The following is a 17545-nucleotide window of genomic DNA, read 5'->3' as shown; positions in this document are numbered from 1 at the left end:
CGTTAGGGGTTGCCACGGCGGATCATCTGTTCACATATGGATTTGACAAAATTTTACACCGGATGGCCTTCCTGACGTAACCCTCCCCATTTACCCGGGCTTGGGACCGGCACGAAGAAACACACTGGTTTGAACATCGTCTGTGACAGTAATATGCAGCAATTGGATAACCCACCATTTAACAGAAATGAGGAGACACTGGACGGTGGATTTCTGGGTGATTCCCATCCTTGTCTTTGCCAGTTTCAGATACGACTTTTTTAAATTGAGACTCGACCCCTAAGGCCTGCATACCTCAGTCATCTTCTCACGGTTTTCAGACGACGTTGGCATCTGGTGACCAAACAGGAGCTTTAAGGTGCCTGCATCTCAAACCTACAGACCCTGATGCGCTTGTGCAGTTGTGTATCTGGGCCTTCTGCTGCTTTGTCTTTCCTGGTAACATACCAGTAGATCCAGTCTGCCCTCTTCTCTCAAGAATGTGGACACCTTTTGGGCGATATCTCCAGTTTCTTGGCAATTTGTTGTCTGGATATTCTTGCAAAACGGCAATAAACTGACATGTATCTTAAGAAAGCTGTTTTGTTTTGGTCGTTTGTGAACCCAAAATGTCAGCTTTTTGATTCCAAGGAAAGACCCAATTGACTTGGTGGCAGTGGTGCCACCTTCTGTAGTTTGTGATTGTCCAAGATGTATGCAGTAAACATTTAGCAGTTTCTTGTAATTGATGATCTACATGACCCCTCTGCAATATTAAGAAGCACTTGTTACTCTCCACGTGTTTGAAGCGTCGTGAATTGTACCTGTGACTAAAGCTCAGTGTTTCATGGAGAATGTGCTCCGCCGTCTTGAGAGAAGCTGGCACAGCTGCATTCGATGTTCACGCCTGCTGTAATTCATGGAGGAATTGGCTGTGGTCCTGTTTTAATGTGTGATTAGATGTCGGAGTCCTGGCAGGAGACCTGGAAATGAATCGGGAGAGCTTTCAACACACAATGGTGGACGGTATGTGAAGTACAGCTACCAATGTCCTGCATGAGTCTGTCGCCCCTTTGCCATCAAGCTAAAATACTAATGTTCTTGGCAGTGTGACGTCTCACCCTTTCACTTTTAGGAGGGTCCCATTCTAACTGCAGGTTAGTAGCTGATAAACACAAGTGACCCCCAGATTCACAGTATTACACATCCAGTGTGCTGCACACGTGTAGGGCGTCCCCTCCGTCCACACTGCCTGGTGTAACCCTAATCCTGGTAAATGATCTTTGAACGCATACACGGTGCAAGTCACCAAGACGTGGTGTTTTGCAGAAGCATTACCGTTTGATCCCTCTTCCAAAGTTTAGATACAGGTAACAGCCTTCATAAAAAGGAAAAGCAAAACCAAATTGTTCAATCAAGGTTCATTACTGTCCTGGAGTATCTGATGAAGTGTTACAATGAGCCCTCACAGTGCTACTTTGGTGAGCACACAGTGTTTGAGGGCCTGACCTGAACTATCAGAGCACTCTGTGGATTCACTTTGACACTCGAGCCCCCGTGCTTTACTTTTGTGTTTCTCTGTCCTGCTGATGGCCCATCCTTTCCATTTTTTTGGCTCATTGTGGTTTTTCCTCTCTTCACAGATCATGCCTTCCTCACTTTTCGTCCTTCTCAGGTAGCTGCTGCATGTGTAGCAGCCTCACGAATCTGCCTCCAGATCTCTCCCAGCTGGACAACACAGTTGCATCTTCTGACAGGTTACACGTGGGACCACCTCACCCCCTGCATTGAGCTCATGCTAATGTAAGTGTCTGCAGTGAGCGACTTGGCTGTGGATTCTTTGCCCGTATCGTCATCTTTGTGCATCTCCAGTGTCCTGTGGAGTTCCCAGCAGCCATGCTGGAGTGAAAGTGGAGAACCTTCTACATCAGTAGTTTTTCTTTTCCTTGAGTCACCTTTCAGAAGTTTTAAAGTATCTGATATTGCGTATACTTAAATATTGAAAATACAAGTCAAGGGAGGATCTCATTTTATATGCAGTCGATGAACTCCTAACAAATTTAAAATAATTCTGGCTGCCACCTTTGTTGTGTGTCAGGCCTAATGCATGAGCCTCGGAGCTGCAGCTAGTAACGTTCAGCCTGGGCGGCCATCTTAGTGACTGCAGCCAAGTTTAGTGAGGACACCCAACTGGAAGGACCTATTGGAGTCACTGCTGTGTGAAGAAGCTAATCCTGAAAATGCCCTCGTATAATGAATTTAATTTGACCCAGTCACCGTTAATTTAAGTCAGAAATTAATTTTTTAAGATTTCCCAGCCCTCCCGCTGTTCCACTCCATCTGAACTAGTGTGGTGCTGAGGTATCACCCATTGCATGGCTGTGTGGTGGGTGCGGAAATGCCCTGTATCCGTGTGTGCTGCTAACAACATACAACAACAGGCTCCAAAGTGCCCGCCGTTTGTTGTTAAAATAACACCAAATCACAAACAATTGGTTTAATTGACCTTAATACTGTAAATAGATGTCTGTCTGTCTGTCTGTCTGTCTGTCTGTCTGTCTGTCTGTCTGTCCAGTTGCTATGTATCTGCTATTCCATTGCATTAGTCATTTCAACAGATGGTGCATCACAAACATTTGTAGTAATAAATGCACTATCTGTTGGAATGATGCATGGTGTTTGTGTATCGGTATGCCATTTGGTATGGGATTTGTAGTTTGTGATGTGCCATCTGTTTGAATGACAAATGCAATGCATCAAACATTACTCCCACACCAAATGGCATAATAGAGGCACATGTATTGTATTTGGCATTTCAACAAATGGTGCATCACAAACATTTGTAGTAATAAAATGTGTTGCTAAAAATATATTTGTGGTGTGCCGTCTGTTGGAATAACAAAAGCAATGCATATATCTCTGTTATGCCATGTGGTATGGGATTCATAAAAGCAGGGTTAATGTTTGTGATGTGCCATTTGTTGGAATGACGAATGCAATGCATCACAGACATTAACCCTGCTTTTACCAATTTGATTCCAAATGGCATAACAGAGACTCGTGCACTGCGTTTGTTATTCCAACAGATGGCACACCACAAATGTTTAGTAATGCATTTTTAATGAGTTAATACAATCACAGGATTTTTTTTTCTCCGCCGTCTACTTCATCTTTTCACGACGAAAGTCTCAATTTGCCATTTTTTTCCTTCCTCTTTGATAGTGCCCACGATAATGATGTCAAAGAAGCCAACAAGAGCAAAAGTCAGCTGCCTCAGAGTATCCAGCAGTCAACTGTGCCTGTCCGACACCACCAGCCTTCTGCAGCTGCCCAGCAGCTGGTCTTTCAGCCAGCCTCCTACGCACACCTGACGCCCACCTCCACTCCAGTCTCCCAGCTGCACACTATTGCAGAGACTCGGCCGCTGGCATCCGTAACCCCTCAAGACTACTTACAGCCACAGCGTCCGGGTCTTCTGCCAGCTGGCTCGGGGGCCTCCAGCTGCACCTTTCACCCCTACCCAGGCCTACAGAGCAGTCTGCAGCCCGCCGTCCGTACCTTGCCCATCCAGGGCGCCATCCCCGTGCAGGTGTCCATAGCCACAGAGCCTCGCCATTGTCTGCCTGTGGCATATGGCAGCACGTACATTGGTGGGCAGCATGCGTTTGCCACAGGCTGCTTTGACAGGTGACAAGTTTTGAAACCAAGAACTCCAGATGGGGGCGGGGGGTCCAGCAGAATCTGCAGAGGGTTGCTTTGAATTTAAAATTTATATTAAAAAGCTATAAAGCCATATTTCCTCATTTTGAGGTTTAACAAAAGAAAAACAAAACAGAAGAATGAAGAAAAAAAACTAAAGTTGTGTACAAGGCAGCCAATCTGAACTGAGAACTGAGCCTGCTGCCTATGTGGAGGGACTGGACCACCCGAGCGGCCAAGTCTTCACATGCTGGCGTCACTTGGTCCTCTGTTGGCCAGTTAGGCTCATTTACTGGACAGCGCAGGTCATCACGTCTGTCATTTGTGTCACTGCTGTCCCAGGCTGCCATGTGAGGACCTCAGGGGGGAACTCAAGTGGTGTGAGAAGGGATCCATCCCAGAAGCCCCTTCCTTGAAGCGTATCTCGTGCACTGCATTTAGACCCTTCAGTTTTATATGCTGCAAATATTTATGTTTCTATTTAAAAAAAAAAAAAAGAATAAGAAATACCTCAAGAAAATGGATCTTGAACAGACGACTACGCTCGGCCACGAGTCCCGCCTGCTTTACTTGTGACTTCTATTTATTCTCGATGATGGATCATGTGAGCAGCCACTGAGAAGGCCCACCTGAGCACCGTCTGCAGCGGCCGCCTGTTCTTTTCTTTTCTTTTGCCGTGCAGTGCATTTATGAAATATCGGAGATGTCAGGTAGGGTTTGTCCGACTCCTCTCCCCCCCAAATTGAAGATGATGATGATGATGATGAATCCTTCAAGCTGCTGCCTTATAAGACTGAACCTTCTCCCTTTTCTGTGATGATTTTTTTTTTTTTTTGCGTTCTTCCTGATATTGTTTACAATGACTGATGCATCAGGGATTTAACGATTACTTGAAGATCTCGTTTTCCACAACTTCCTTTTTTAATTTAATGTCCGTTTGTGTCTTCTGATGGGTCACATGACCCGTGTTGTGCAGGGTGTTTAAACAGCAGTGCCTCTTGGGGGATGTGGGGGGGCCAAGGGACGCCTTGGGGGGTGTCACTGCCTGAGTCATCCCGAGTGTCCTCTGCTGCCCCCTTGTGGTAGGATGACCCAAACCAGTGGGGGTCATGGCGGCCATTGCTCTTCGGTTGTATTTAATTTAGCTTGAGGCTCACAGAGGCAACTTTTTAACTGTGTTTTGTTTTATTCTGGGGGTCCTGGGTTTGTCTGTATGATTTTTTTTTTTGTTTTTTGTGAGGGGTGTGTTTTTTCTGTCCCAGCACATTGAAGCAGTAACTCTGAGCTCCCAGTCCAGTCCAGTCCAGTCCAGTCCAGTCCCCCTGTACAGGAGCAGCTGTGCAATAAGCCTTCCCATCCAGTGTCGCTCTTCCCATCAGTCCTCTTTAAATTGGTTTCATTTCTGAGGTCAAGTATTGTGAAGGATCTTCAAAGATGCAGTTGTGTCTCTTAAGTTTTATGATGCGTATTCGTTTTCTCGAAGCCATTTTGGACAGCTATTTTAGTTTTGTTTTGGTAATTTATTGTCATTTTGGAAGAATGAATTCCGACTGGGAATGGCGACTTGTTTGGAGACGTTCTTGATGGTGCACTGTATATTTATTGACCTGTTGCTGTGACTCACAGACATGGACTGCTGAGGGTGGTCTTGTGTGCACAATGTGGCATTTCAGGTAAGTACACAGACCACCCACAGCCACGAGGGGGGGGCAGGAGGGCGCAGACCACTGGGACGTGTGGTGTGGGAATTGGGGAGGCGACCCCAGAGCTGTCGGGCAGACGTCGAGCCGCTCGCTCTAAGCTGGCCGCTGACACTACAGAGGGAGTGGTGACACCCGTTGGCGTCCTCGTCGGCGTCCTCGTCGGCGTCTTCACTGCTGCTGACTGACCTCCTTTTTTATTTTATTTTATTCTTTTTTTTTTGTTTTACCTCCATTGTGGTGTTCATTTTGAAGCCATGCTTGGCTGCAGGAACTCTTGTGTGTCTCTTTGTTTTTAATGTACAGGGCACTTGCCTTCACCACACCGTAGACATTTTGTTTTCTTCAGTATTTCTTTTATACATTAAATTTTTTAAATAATTTGTGTGTCTTAGTGCGCTGTGTGTGTTTGTTTTCTCCTCTCCCTGCGTTGCTTTGTCTGGCTTTCCTATTCTTGGCTCGGCTTGCTGTCCTCCATCTGTGAAGCTTCCTCTGATTTGAGATCTTTTGTTGGTGTCTGCAGAAGCCTGGGATGTTCATTTCGTCCCATCCTGCACTGCAAGTGAGGTCTCTCTGAAAAGAAGACGAAAGTCGTTCCCACCCAGGACTTTAATGTGAGCCGCCCTTACGTTATCGTCCTGCACAGTAAACGTCGAGTCGGATGAATGAACTTACAGGAACAGGAAACTGAATCTCAGACAACTTCAGTGACATCCGATACTCGCTGTGCCTGTGTAGTGAAACGGGACAAACTTTAAAAATCGCTAAGCGGAGACGAGGTGCGCTCCAACACGTGGCGAGCGGTAGAGAGACTCGAATCGACGCCGCTGAGTGAGTGAGTGAGGAGGGCCGCTGCCTTGGTCTCGGATTAGCGCCAATATCTCGCTCCTGCAAGCAAACTGTGATACAATGAGAGAAGACGCAGAATCAACCGGAATGTTCAAGCAAATTCTAGGAAAAAAACCAAATAATAAACCATCTAAATCCATGAAGTAGTGTGGAGGTAAGAGACACCCGAGGCTGGCGTCTCTCTTGGAATGGCGCGTATCAATTGTACCGCAAGCGAACTGAGATACTTACTGACTGAAGGCGCTGAGAGAAATTCTGGAAAGACGTTCTCTGGTGAAAAGCAGACAGATGTTGAATTTTATTTAGATATATATCTCTATTATCAAAATCTTAGGACGAGACTATTGCTAAAAGATTTGTTCAAACCCGCCCTCCTCTCATGGTGTGAATACTTTTGTCAGACGCACTTCCTGCTCTCTCGGCTCTTACAAGTTTTAACGTTTTCCTCACTTTGAGTTTCCAATTAAAGAAGACGCATTCTGTCCAAATCTTATCGAAGAATTTCATCCCAAAGGGTCATCAACAGAAGAAATAAGTACGTGGGAAGTCGTAGCACCGAGAAACTCAAATGAATTAACGCGAAAACCGTCGATTGGTGACACGGCAAATCAGTTAAAGGTGATGATGATGAGGAGGAGGAAGCTGAAAACATCAACTTATAACATCATGAAGAATATCTACAGCCGTTAACACCGTCTGTTGGCCGGTGGACGTGTCAAGATGTCTGAGTGATCGGCTGTGCAATGACACGAGATGAGTTGGAATGAAACCTGGTCGAACAATTCGGACGTCGTGTTGAACTTTAACGGGCGACAAGAAAAGACGTGAGACACCAAAGGAGCTCTCGATACGCCACTCGTATTAAAACGTTTACAGTCTCCCGTTAGAATCGCTTTGCCAAAGACGATTAACAAATCACAGGGCCACACGTTCGAAAAAGTCGGTTTATTTATTAGAGAGAAAGAAACGAAGTTCACTTACGGGCCGTAATACGCTGCGTTGTCACGATGAGAGTCCAAACACGGAATTGAAATTCAATGCGACTGACAAAAAGTTCATTCAAAAAATTGTTGTTGTTGAAGTTTTACAGTAAAAGTGTAAGTTTAAAGAGTATTAACGTATAAAGCATTTGATCTGAAAGTCAAACAGAACAGAAACACAACACGACGAAGACCAACAATGCAACATGAAACTGAATTTACTTTTAATTTATTATGCTTTCCTGTTTTTGAATGTGGTTAATTACTCAGTGTGATGTAAAACAGTTAGTTAGGTCTGTCTGTCTCTGTCTGTCTGTCTGTCTGTCTGTCTGTGTAATATATAATAGAGAGAGCGGGAGAAAACCAGACAGACTGACAGACAGACCCAGGGTGCCTTCACACCTCCATCCCCGTTTGTCTGTTCTTTTCGTTCTGTCCATCATCCTGTCTGTCTCTGTCTGTCTGTCTGTCTCTGCATTATTGGACAAAATGAATCCCCCCCAACTTACCAGACCCCCTCAAAGGTCTGAGATCAGCGGACGCTTCACAGATGGAGGGCTGTAAGCTGAGCCAAGAGTAGGAAAGCCTGGGATTTGGTATCTCAAAGGCCGGCTGTGGGCCATCTTGACTTCTGTCTGTCTGTCTGTCTGTCTGTCTGTCAGTCTCTCTCTCTCTCTCTCTCTCTCTCTCTCTCTGTTTGTGACACCCAAACCCGAGGACAGCTTTGTTATCCATTGCCCGGTCACATGACTAAACGGAGCAGACAGTGGCAGTTCAATGAAGTGACGTCGATTGGGATTCTCAGTGGACGTTTGGTCAGATGCCCGCCGACCGTTGCTGGTGGGGTGGGCAGCACAGCTACTGGTCCAGTCTGTGGTCTTGTGCCCGCTGCAGTTCTCGGTGTCACCGGTGCCGCTGTGTTTTGAATCCCCTGCAGTGGCCATCTGGTGGGCACACGTCAGTCACTCCTGTGTTCAGACCACTACACTGACGCACATTGAGTTCCAATCTGGGGTGCAGACCTACAGAGTGGTCTGGGGGTCCCCACCTACTTGTATGCATATGGAGACACTTTTGGAGGTCCTGCACTCCTTGAGTGGGGTCTGGTGATGTCCCCTCATGTCTGTGCGGTTATCAAATCTCAGTCCAGACTCCTCACATGTAGCTCCTGGCCGGTGGGGCTTGCTGCCCACCTCCATTGGAAGCACACGATTCTCTGGAGAAGCGACTGAAGACCCTCTTGTTTGGTGAGTTTCTGTCTCCTGATGGCTGTTTGGTGTTTGTACAGCTCGTATTTTCTGCTGAGCCTTTTCACTTATGATGATCAATTTTGTCCCCTTGTCCTGTCACACTTGTCCCCCAGCAGCCCCCCTCCCAGACTGATGTTCCTCAATTGGCAGGAATGCCACCAACAAACCCCCATGATTTCCCTGCAAGCTGGAGGGCTGACGTCATAACGAGGCTCGGGGGGACCCCCACGTCACGCCTGGCTGTGCTGGCAGCTAGAGGGTCATTTCCGGAGGGTGTCTGCCTGGGGGTCCCAAACTGTTTTGTCATGTGATGAGTGTGGTGACATGCTGTACCAGTGCCTGCTCCCCTGAAACTCTGATGGGGACAAATCTGGCCCACCCTTCCCACCACAGACCCCAACCTGGCATAGTGATAGGTGGGGGAATCTGTTGGCCAGAATGAAGCCCTGGGAGCCCCCGGGTGAGATTGTCTGTCTGTGATTTGCCTTTTTTGATCTCGCCAATAATTAAAAAAAATCTGTGCCCCCAACCTCCCCTTGTAGCCAGCTGTGTGCAGACAGCTCAGGGTGCCCATTTAAAAAGCACCACAGGCAGGTGTGGGTGAGATGCCACCACAACTGGTGAAGGTGCCCCACCTTATGGAGATGATGTGGCCCAAGTTTCTCAAATGGTGGTCTTAAGGGCATCACACACTCTTCAGTCTGCCTGGGAAGGCCTGTGCCAGGGTCCTGAAATGGGTTTTTTATGATGGGCACCAAGGCCCCCTCTGGTCTGCTGGAGGAGTCAGTGAGGCCCAATATGTGCCAGCCAGAGTGTACCAAGCAGCCACCCCCTACCTCCACGTTTGCTGCTTTTTTTGTGGTCACCCCATCGTATTTCCTGCCTCCTGTCCCTCTACCTGCTTTTTTAAATTGTGGCGTTGGCACATGAAGTCGAGAGCGAGAAACTGCAGATCAATCAAAGGCCATCTGTCACATCAGGTCACAAGCAGATGGTGCCACTTTAAAAGGCACAACGCACCGTTGACGAAGCCCACCAGCCACATTTCCAGTGGGTCACAAGCGGACTGCAGTCCCCCCTTCGCACAATTAGAGATGCAAACGCATTTTCTACCCTCGTGCCGCCATCGAGTCAAACGATAATCTGCTCTGGCGATGGCACCAGTCAGGAAGAGGACTGGCCAGCCCACCCACCCCTGCCAGCTGTGCAGGTTTAGAAAGTGGGTAGAGCTGAGCTCCTTCATGGGCCGGGCACGTCCTTGGTATCTGGCTGGATGGTAACTCCCTGCATGGCAGTGTGGCATGTCACCTTGTCACTGTGGGTCATTTTGAGCTGCCCCCCTTTCATTCCTATTTCAAGTTAGTAGTTGTGCCCCCCCAGATGAGTGCCAGCCAACACTGGAGGCGCATTTAAGTTCTGGACAAATAGACCCTGAATGGGACGTGAACATTATAAGGGGGTCCACATTCTCCTGGCCTGGATGTCACACTTTGAATACCCAATGATGAAGGCCCCTTTAGGACAGTCCGGCGGGCACTTCGCAGTTGTTTGTCTGATTTCCCCCCCAACTCTGTGACCAGTGAAGTTCTTCCACTTCAGTCCTCCCCTTCATTTGCACTGGTGGTCTCCTTTAGTTTGTGGTTCACGTTTTCTGCGCTGGGTCTCCGTTTGTTCACCCACCCTGCGTGTCTTTGGATGGTCCGGGCAGACGCGGGGAGAGCCTGGACCTGAACCCAGGCCTCTTCAGTGTGGTGCCAGCGGGCCACCCTTCCTGTTCAGAGCCCCACGCCACGGTGTTAACCCTCATTCTGGCAGGTGAAGCTGCGTCTCTCTTCTCTTTTTAGTTTTTCTTTTGTACGCCGCTGCTTTGGTATTCTGATGTCACATCAGGCCCTCGTCAACTGACCTATCAGACGCCTGGGCTGCTTGTGCCCCGCCCACATCCCCACACATCATGACTCCCACTCTGATTGGCCAGATTTAGAAATGGGAGGACTGGTTTGTAATGTGAAGCCCCTCTTTGTAAGTAGCACCTTACGAGTTGTCATCCAAGTCACCCTGATGGTGGATCGGGCTGTGACAGTTCTGTCCAATGGACTTCTGGCTGACTGCTCCTTGGCTGTCACTTCTATTGTCACACCGGGGGCCCCCTTGCAAATGAAGACAAAAGTCAACTTTTGAGGGGCGAGTCACAGAGTGGTCCGCCTGCGTCACTGGGCTGTCATGACTGTGAGCCACATGAGTGCCACTCCTGCCCCCAGTACAATTAGGTAAATGGAGTCTGGCTGTGTCACCAGGGTCTGTAGTTGTGGGCTGTCACTGACCACCATGATGTCACAAGGCACCTCAGATTATGTAAATGAAGGCTGTGAGCAGCTCATGTAGCGTTAGAGGGTCTGGGGGCTGGCACTGTTGCTGACCACCTTTACTCAGTTGCGGAGGGTGCCACACTACACGACTACCCGTCACCGACCGCCACGCACACAGCCACTCATTAATGACACCATGTAGTGGGGTGGAGCCTAAAATCAGCTTAATTAACCAATGAGGCGGAGAAGATCCGAGCCCCCCAACTACCCCCCATCCAAAGCCGTTTGCTGCTTTTAACACCAAACGTTTTTTGCCCGAATACACGACAGCACTTGTGGTTCGTTTAACAGAAACTCTTTATTTTGTAGGTCCAAGCTGCTAGGGCGGGCGTGTCACCACTGTCCCCTTTAAATTCTCTTGCTGATCCTCTTCATCGTCACCGTGCCTTTGGCTCCACTGGCAGTCGAAGTCTAATGGAAGGAAGAGAAGAGAAGGCGACTTTAGTGCCAGCCCAAGTATCTGCAGTGCCCAATGCCCACCCAGACCCGCACTGTGCTTCTGAGGACCACCTGCCACAAAGTTGTTTTGTGAGTAAAACGGCTGAATGTGCCTGGTGGTCCTGACATGTGGCGCCCTGAGATGGAGGACGTCCTGTCTTGTGGCACTGCCCCCCCTTGCCTCGCTTGGCTGGCACTCAGGTGGGTAATCTGCAGTTTTTGTTCTCCCACTCCCTCTGAACGCTTTCAGCCCCCCCTTTCTAAACGTTCATCGTGCTAACGAGTGACAAAACGGTGAAAATCTCTCCTAGCAGACGTGAACGGCGCCTCGGCCAGTTTGCTCTGTCAGGGTGAAGTGCCTCGAAACTGGCGAAGAACAAAAAAAAAAAACAAACATGGCAAGGGGACGTCTGCACCAAGACCCCCATGCCATGCTGGTGTGCCTCGACAGCGGAGGTCCACATCCAGTTAGTGGCGTTACCCCCGACAGGCTGCGATATTTCCAGGTGTGCTGCTGAGGAGGAAGGGGTGGGCGTGGCCTCTCGCTGTCTGAACCCTTCAATTAGCGAGACAGACGAGGGGGCGGAGCCAAAAACAACGCCAAACGTAAAGGCGACTTGAGAACAAACCAAAGGTGAAGCGTCGCTCGACTGGAGTGATGGCGATGGGTCGGTCATCAGCTGTCGACACGCACAGTCAAAGTGACGCCCGTTCAGTAGATTCTGACCTGCTGCCCTTTGGGGTCGATGCCATTCTCCTGCTGCCAGTCTTGTGCCTCCTCGTTGCCCATTTCCAGGTAACTCCTGTTTAAAGATCACTCAGAGCAGCGTCGGGAAAGACCCCGTAAACCGATGACGTGCGAGGGTTTTCAGGGCACACTGGGTACGGCAGTCCAGAGATGACCCAGTTACCACAGACGCCACGTTTGGTGAAGTCCTGAGTACCCGTCGCTTCTCACTCGCTACGAAATCCCTGCAGTGAGGAGGCGGCCAATCAGCTGTGGGCTGTGGAGCGGGGAGGCGGACCTGAGGAGGAGTGATGGGTGTGTGGATTCAGGATCAAGTTAACAAGCTCCGGAATATTCCCACCAGCTCCTTGGCCGTCTGCGTGAGTGGCGACTGTCCCTAAACGTGTCACATGAAGGACGAGTGCTAAAGATGCAGCAGGCCAGTGCTGGCCTCTCCTGCTGTATTCAGGTGGCCCTTTCGCTGGTCACAATAATATTATTTTATCAACTCGTCGTTCCGATGGCCATCGAATGTCACAAACGAGTCACAGCCGTAGAGAGGCGGCCATGACCTCAACCCAGAGAAGAGACGCCGTCCCCATCGGTGCAACAATAAAGGTGACGTCCGTGTCCTGACCAGGGGACGGCCCCACAGCAGCGTTTTCCCTGCTCACTTTTTCATTAATGAATGAATTTATTTTTTATGGTCAAAAAGCGCCTGTCATTGGGGGCAAAGGTCACAATTCATTTGGTGGGCACGACGTCCCCCTCCTAGCGGCCCACCCTCGCCGTGTTCTCACCTCGATGAGTTTGTCCCCCTGGACCTCGGCTGTGTGCAGGTAGTTGGGGAATTTAGCTGTGATTTTGCTTCCATCCATGGTGACCGTTGCCTGTTGAGAGAGAGAGAGTGTCACTTGGTGTCACTGAAGATGAAGACCCTCGTTTGAATGAGGGACCCCGAGGGGACCCACCCCCAAAGCCGAAGGTGACGTCTCCCATCCAGCCCTCCTGTCAAAGTGTGGACAGAATTTAAAAAAACACAACTGGGCCTCCACAATGAGCCGAGAGAAGCTCATCTCCTCCATTTTGAAAACCGTCCCCTTGGTGGACTGCAGTAAGCCCCCTCACCACCTCAAGGTGTACCGTCCAGCCCACTCACTTTGAACTTCTTCCCTGCCATGGTCTCCATGTCGCTCTCCTGGTCAATGATGAACTTGTTGGTCATGGTTTTCTGGGGGTAGATCTGTGACCAGGTGAACTGCTTGCCATCTTGAATGACTTCGGTGATGATCTTGAAGTCCCGCCCCTTCTCTCTGACGTCATCCGGGATGCCTAGAGAAGGAGTTTAAAAAAAAAAAAAGCGTTGAGGAGAGCGAGCGGGCGCGCGCACACCGAGCACTCGGGGCTGAATGATTGCACTTTGCCGCCCTCGTGTGGCGTGAGGTCGAGTAGCAGTGAATGGTGAATGTCGTCCTTTGAACTCTCGTGTAGCGCCCGATGAAAATGCCAAGTGGACCTTTTTTTTTTCCCCCCATTTGATGAAATTGGGTCGAGTGGCAAAGCGCTCTTCTCTACTCACGCTTAGCGCCTTTCACTGGGTGGGGTTCGGAATTCTCGCAGGGTCGTGAACGCGTTGCTCACTTAGTCTCGCCGTAAAACGGGTTGGGCTTTTGAACGTGGTTAGCGTCAGCGCCGTCAACACAGAAGGGAAAAAAACAAAGGGGGGCAAGTCCGTGCCATGCTGTGGCCAAGACCACCCTGGCCCCTCAGAGTGACTCAGAAATCTAATGAAGACACGAACGTCCCAGCCGCTGCCATTATAATAGTGTTTTATTTATATAGCAGTTTAGAGTAAACTCGAGCGCAATACTCTTAATTATCATAAAAGATGAACTGCGCAGTCAGGACAGCCGGGTGACGCTGAGCTGAGCCAACAGACGCGTTTTGAGGTTCGACTTCAATTTGCTGCCCGCCAGGCTGCCGTAGGTGGCGCCCTTTTATGGGAAAGTCCCACTCGAGGCGCGTGATGAGCGCTTTTTAAATGAAATGTTGTGACACGCGAGTGACTGTCACGTTTATATAGCGCCTTTCACATTGACCCCCTGTCACCAGTGCAACAACACAAGGACTCGTCTACGCCAAAACTGACCCACAAGCGTGGAGTCTCTTTGTCCACCTTCCACTGTCACTGAGCTGCTGCATTTGTGGTGACCCTGAAGGGTATCGTGCCACCTGTCATCAGCTTGAACAGGAAGGGGTGGCAGCCAAAGGGACCGGGGTTCAAGCGCATATTCTCCCTGTGTCTGGGTGGGTTTCCTCCCATAGTCTAAAGACGGGCAGGTCAGATGGATTGGTGTGGGTGTGTTGCCCCTGTGTTGGCCTGGCACCCTGCCCTGCCCTGCCCTGCCCTGCTCCTGACACTTGCTGGGATTTGCTCCAGCAGCCCCCAAGCCCCTGCACTGAATACGCGGGTGTAAGGATGGAGAGGAGGCATCGCCTTACCGATGAGCTTGAGGAAGTCGTCGTAGTTCTCTTGGCTCTCGACTTCGTACTTCCCAGTGAAGGCCATGGTGATTGTGAAGCAGCTGGTCGGGTGGAGGACCAATGTGCCAGACGGGAGGGCTGTGCCCCCTTTATAGGCCCTGAAGACGCACCCACCGCCCGTCTATTGTCTTAGCTCATTGTAAATTTTATTGTGCTCTCAAGCTCGACAAGGCCGCTGTGTCAACGTCCCCGATGTCGGTGACCCGTTCCTGGAGTGAAGGGTGGGGTGAGTGGCGATCATCCAACCCAAGCTGCTCGCCTGCACATCTCAAGCAACCAAAACTCGCCTGGAGTTGGTGACGGACTCGTGGGGTGACCAGCTGGTATCTTAGTTCGGCCCCCTAAGTCTTGTGGCTCCGGCTGCAATGGAGATGGAGTGGTGGGCTTTGTGTAACACACATTGGTGCCACTGCATTCTCAGCTTAATAAAAGTGAATTTAACCAAAATGGGGAGACTGGCACTCACTGCCCACCTGTGCCCTGCGTGAAGTTTGCGTGTTCTGCCCATGTGGGTCCAAAGACATGACGTGGCCCCTGATGTGCGTCTGCACCCTGTGATGGGCTGCCACTCTGCCCAGGGGCTGCTCCTGCCCTGCACCCCCTGCTTGCTGCCCCCGGCTCTGCTCTGGGCAAGTGAACTTGGACTGGATGGACGGGCTACTGGCATGGGACTGTGGATGACCGTCACATTTCATTCTGTTTTTAGCCAGATCACTTCATTACACTGGGTGGCACAGCTGGAGCCAAACCTGGCAGAGGTGCCCACCCATCACAGAGCAGAGTTGCCTTGAACGTGGAGACCAACCTGAAGGAAGTCGGGGAGAAGGCTTTGACTCCCAGCTTGAACAGCAGTCCTCAGAGGGGTGAGGTGGCATCACTCGCCACTGTGCCATTAGGACACCTCACTGCTCATTTAAAAGGTGACATTAAGAGAACGGTAGTCATCAGCTGATTTCCTGCCACGAGCGAATTTGGATAAAGGAGAGATAGACGGGTGAACCCATCGGAGTCTTCGTCCAGAAGCAGTCTGTAGAAATTCATCCATCCATCCATCGGTCCATGCAGGTCTTTCCTGAACTCCGTCTGTCCGTCCGTCCATTTCCTTAACTCACTGATCCTGAGCAGGGAGGCACTGGAAGCTGCAGCCGATCCCAGCAATCACTGAGTGCAAGTCAGGAACACCACCTGGGCAGGATGCCAGTCCATCACGGGGTGAACAGACAGATGCCAACTCGACGTCAGACCCTTTAGCTGTCCACCTGACCTGCATGTCTTTGGACTCGGGGAGGAAACGCAGGAGCAGCCAGGGGGCGATACCCGCCGTTTGTTTACTTGATTACAGGGTTCTGGTGGGCTTGACTTGATCCCAGTGCCCACCCTCACCCACAACAACTACTTGCCTGTGGGATAAAACTGAAATACCTGGCGAAATGACAGCCAGGACCAGGGGGAGAACAAATTGGGGGGGACTGGGCTGGCATCTAAACCTTAGTTCTGGGAGGCAGCCATGTAGGTATTGCCCACCTCGGTGCCCACTGCAAGCCATTTGGCCAGTGCACAACCTCCTCCTTCCAGTATGGAGCTGAGGTGCATTGTTTTTGAGTTGGCTGCTCTTTATTACATTTTATATAGCGCCCTGCACACTCCAGTCTGTGTTAAGGCCTTTGGCAGGGTGAGTTGTGGGTTGCCAGTCACACTTGAACCAAACCCCCTGCACCAGTGATTGATGGGTCACAACACCAAAAATGGTGCCAGCCCATGGCTGCCATTCTATTCCTTTGGTACTTTGTCACTTTAAGTGGCACTTCTGTCTGTGTTTGTCTCTCATTATGTCGCAGTATGAGGATTGGGTGGCACTTTGGGTTTTTTTTTTTTTTTTGATGTTAACTTTCCTAACCCACTCAGCCATAACAGGGTCACAGGGCAGCTAGAGCCTCTCCCAGCAAATGTCGGGTGCCAGGCGGGGTGCCAGAGTGTCACAGGGTGCTCATCACCCAACAGGGGCCCAGCTTAGCTGTTGCCAGCCCACCTGACCTGCATGTCTTTAGACTGCAGGAGGACACCTGGCACTTGAACTCCAGTCTCCTTGGCACAAGGTAGCCATCCATCCACGGTGCCACCCACATGTATTCTTGTGGGTTTTAAGTATTTTTGCACGTTTTTGTCACCCTGCTTTCTAAGGACGTGTTCTCGCGCTTGAGCAGAGGGTACCAACGCCTTGGCTTACGCGGTAGTGGAGGTCAGATGATTAAGACCAAGTGGCGCCATTGGCACTCGTCTGATCTTTCGGGCCAACTCTTCACAATCACTAAACGTCCTCGGCTGATCCTGCCCTTCTATAAACACAAACCGTAGCCCACTTAGCCACTAGGGGGCTCCACACCTTATCATTTGTCAATGACGTCATCCATCATGACACCTCAAGCCAGTCCAGCCCAGTGGGGTGGGCACTAACCTGCCTCCCTGTCTAGGTGCCAATGCACAGACCTGTAAGGGGCAGGTTTAGAGCGCCAGCTAACTTAAGAGGTGCAGCCACAGAGACGCTGAGGCTGTACCTTTGTATTTGTTTATTTAATTTATTCTTTTTATTTGATTTAATTACTTCTACTTTATCAGTGTTTCATCTTCTAAAGCTTTTGAGCTCCGTGTCTCTCGAGGAGACCTGCTACAGAAATGAAGGCTGTGGTTGTTGAATCGGGGAGGCAGAGACTGTGCAGCCAATGCAGCACTCGGGCACCTCTGGGCACAAAGCGGGAACCAACACCGGATGGGATGACACTCGTGCCCACTCACACGTGCCAGGCCAGCTAACCTAATGGGCACGACTTTAAAATGTCAATGGAAAAAACACACTGACATGGGCAGAACATGCAAGTTCTGGGATTTGAATCCAGATTGCTGGGGCGGGTGGGTGCCACCCTGCCAATGTGCCACACTAAATGTGTTCAGTTACAGGACCAGTGTGACCATGAGGTGACTGGCACAGTGGCAGGGTGTATAAATCTATAAA

The 17545-nt window shown here is 50.0% G+C and overlaps 2 protein-coding genes across 2 annotated transcripts in view; one reads left to right on the top strand and one right to left on the bottom strand.

Moving 5' to 3' along the window:
- Positions 1–5759, top strand: part of ccnjl (cyclin J-like) — a 104591-nt gene extending 98832 nt beyond the window's left edge. The window contains exons 5-6 of the mRNA XM_039775304.1: positions 1623–1782; positions 3202–5759. Coding sequence (XP_039631238.1) covers positions 1623–1782; positions 3202–3670 — 629 coding nt within the window. The 3' untranslated portion in view covers positions 3671–5759. The remainder of the gene's footprint in view (positions 1–1622; positions 1783–3201) is intronic.
- A 5373-nt stretch (positions 5760–11132) lies between these two features.
- On the bottom strand, positions 11133–15131 carry fabp6 (fatty acid binding protein 6, ileal (gastrotropin)). The gene is made up of 4 exons (XM_039775734.1): positions 14494–15131; positions 13151–13323; positions 12792–12881; positions 11133–11237 (listed from the first exon to the last, which is right to left on the bottom strand). Exons 1-4 carry the CDS (start codon positions 14558–14560, stop codon positions 11175–11177), a joined length of 393 nt encoding a protein of 130 aa, XP_039631668.1. The 5' UTR covers positions 14561–15131; the 3' UTR covers positions 11133–11174.
- Between the last annotated feature and the right edge of the window lie 2414 nt (positions 15132–17545).

This window comes from Polypterus senegalus, chromosome 13, assembly GCF_016835505.1.
Source record: "Polypterus senegalus isolate Bchr_013 chromosome 13, ASM1683550v1, whole genome shotgun sequence".
NCBI classification, from domain to species: Eukaryota; Metazoa; Chordata; class Cladistia; order Polypteriformes; family Polypteridae; genus Polypterus; species Polypterus senegalus.
The sequence above is the reverse complement of the archived record's forward strand: the minus strand, read 5'-3'. Positions and strand labels throughout refer to the sequence as shown.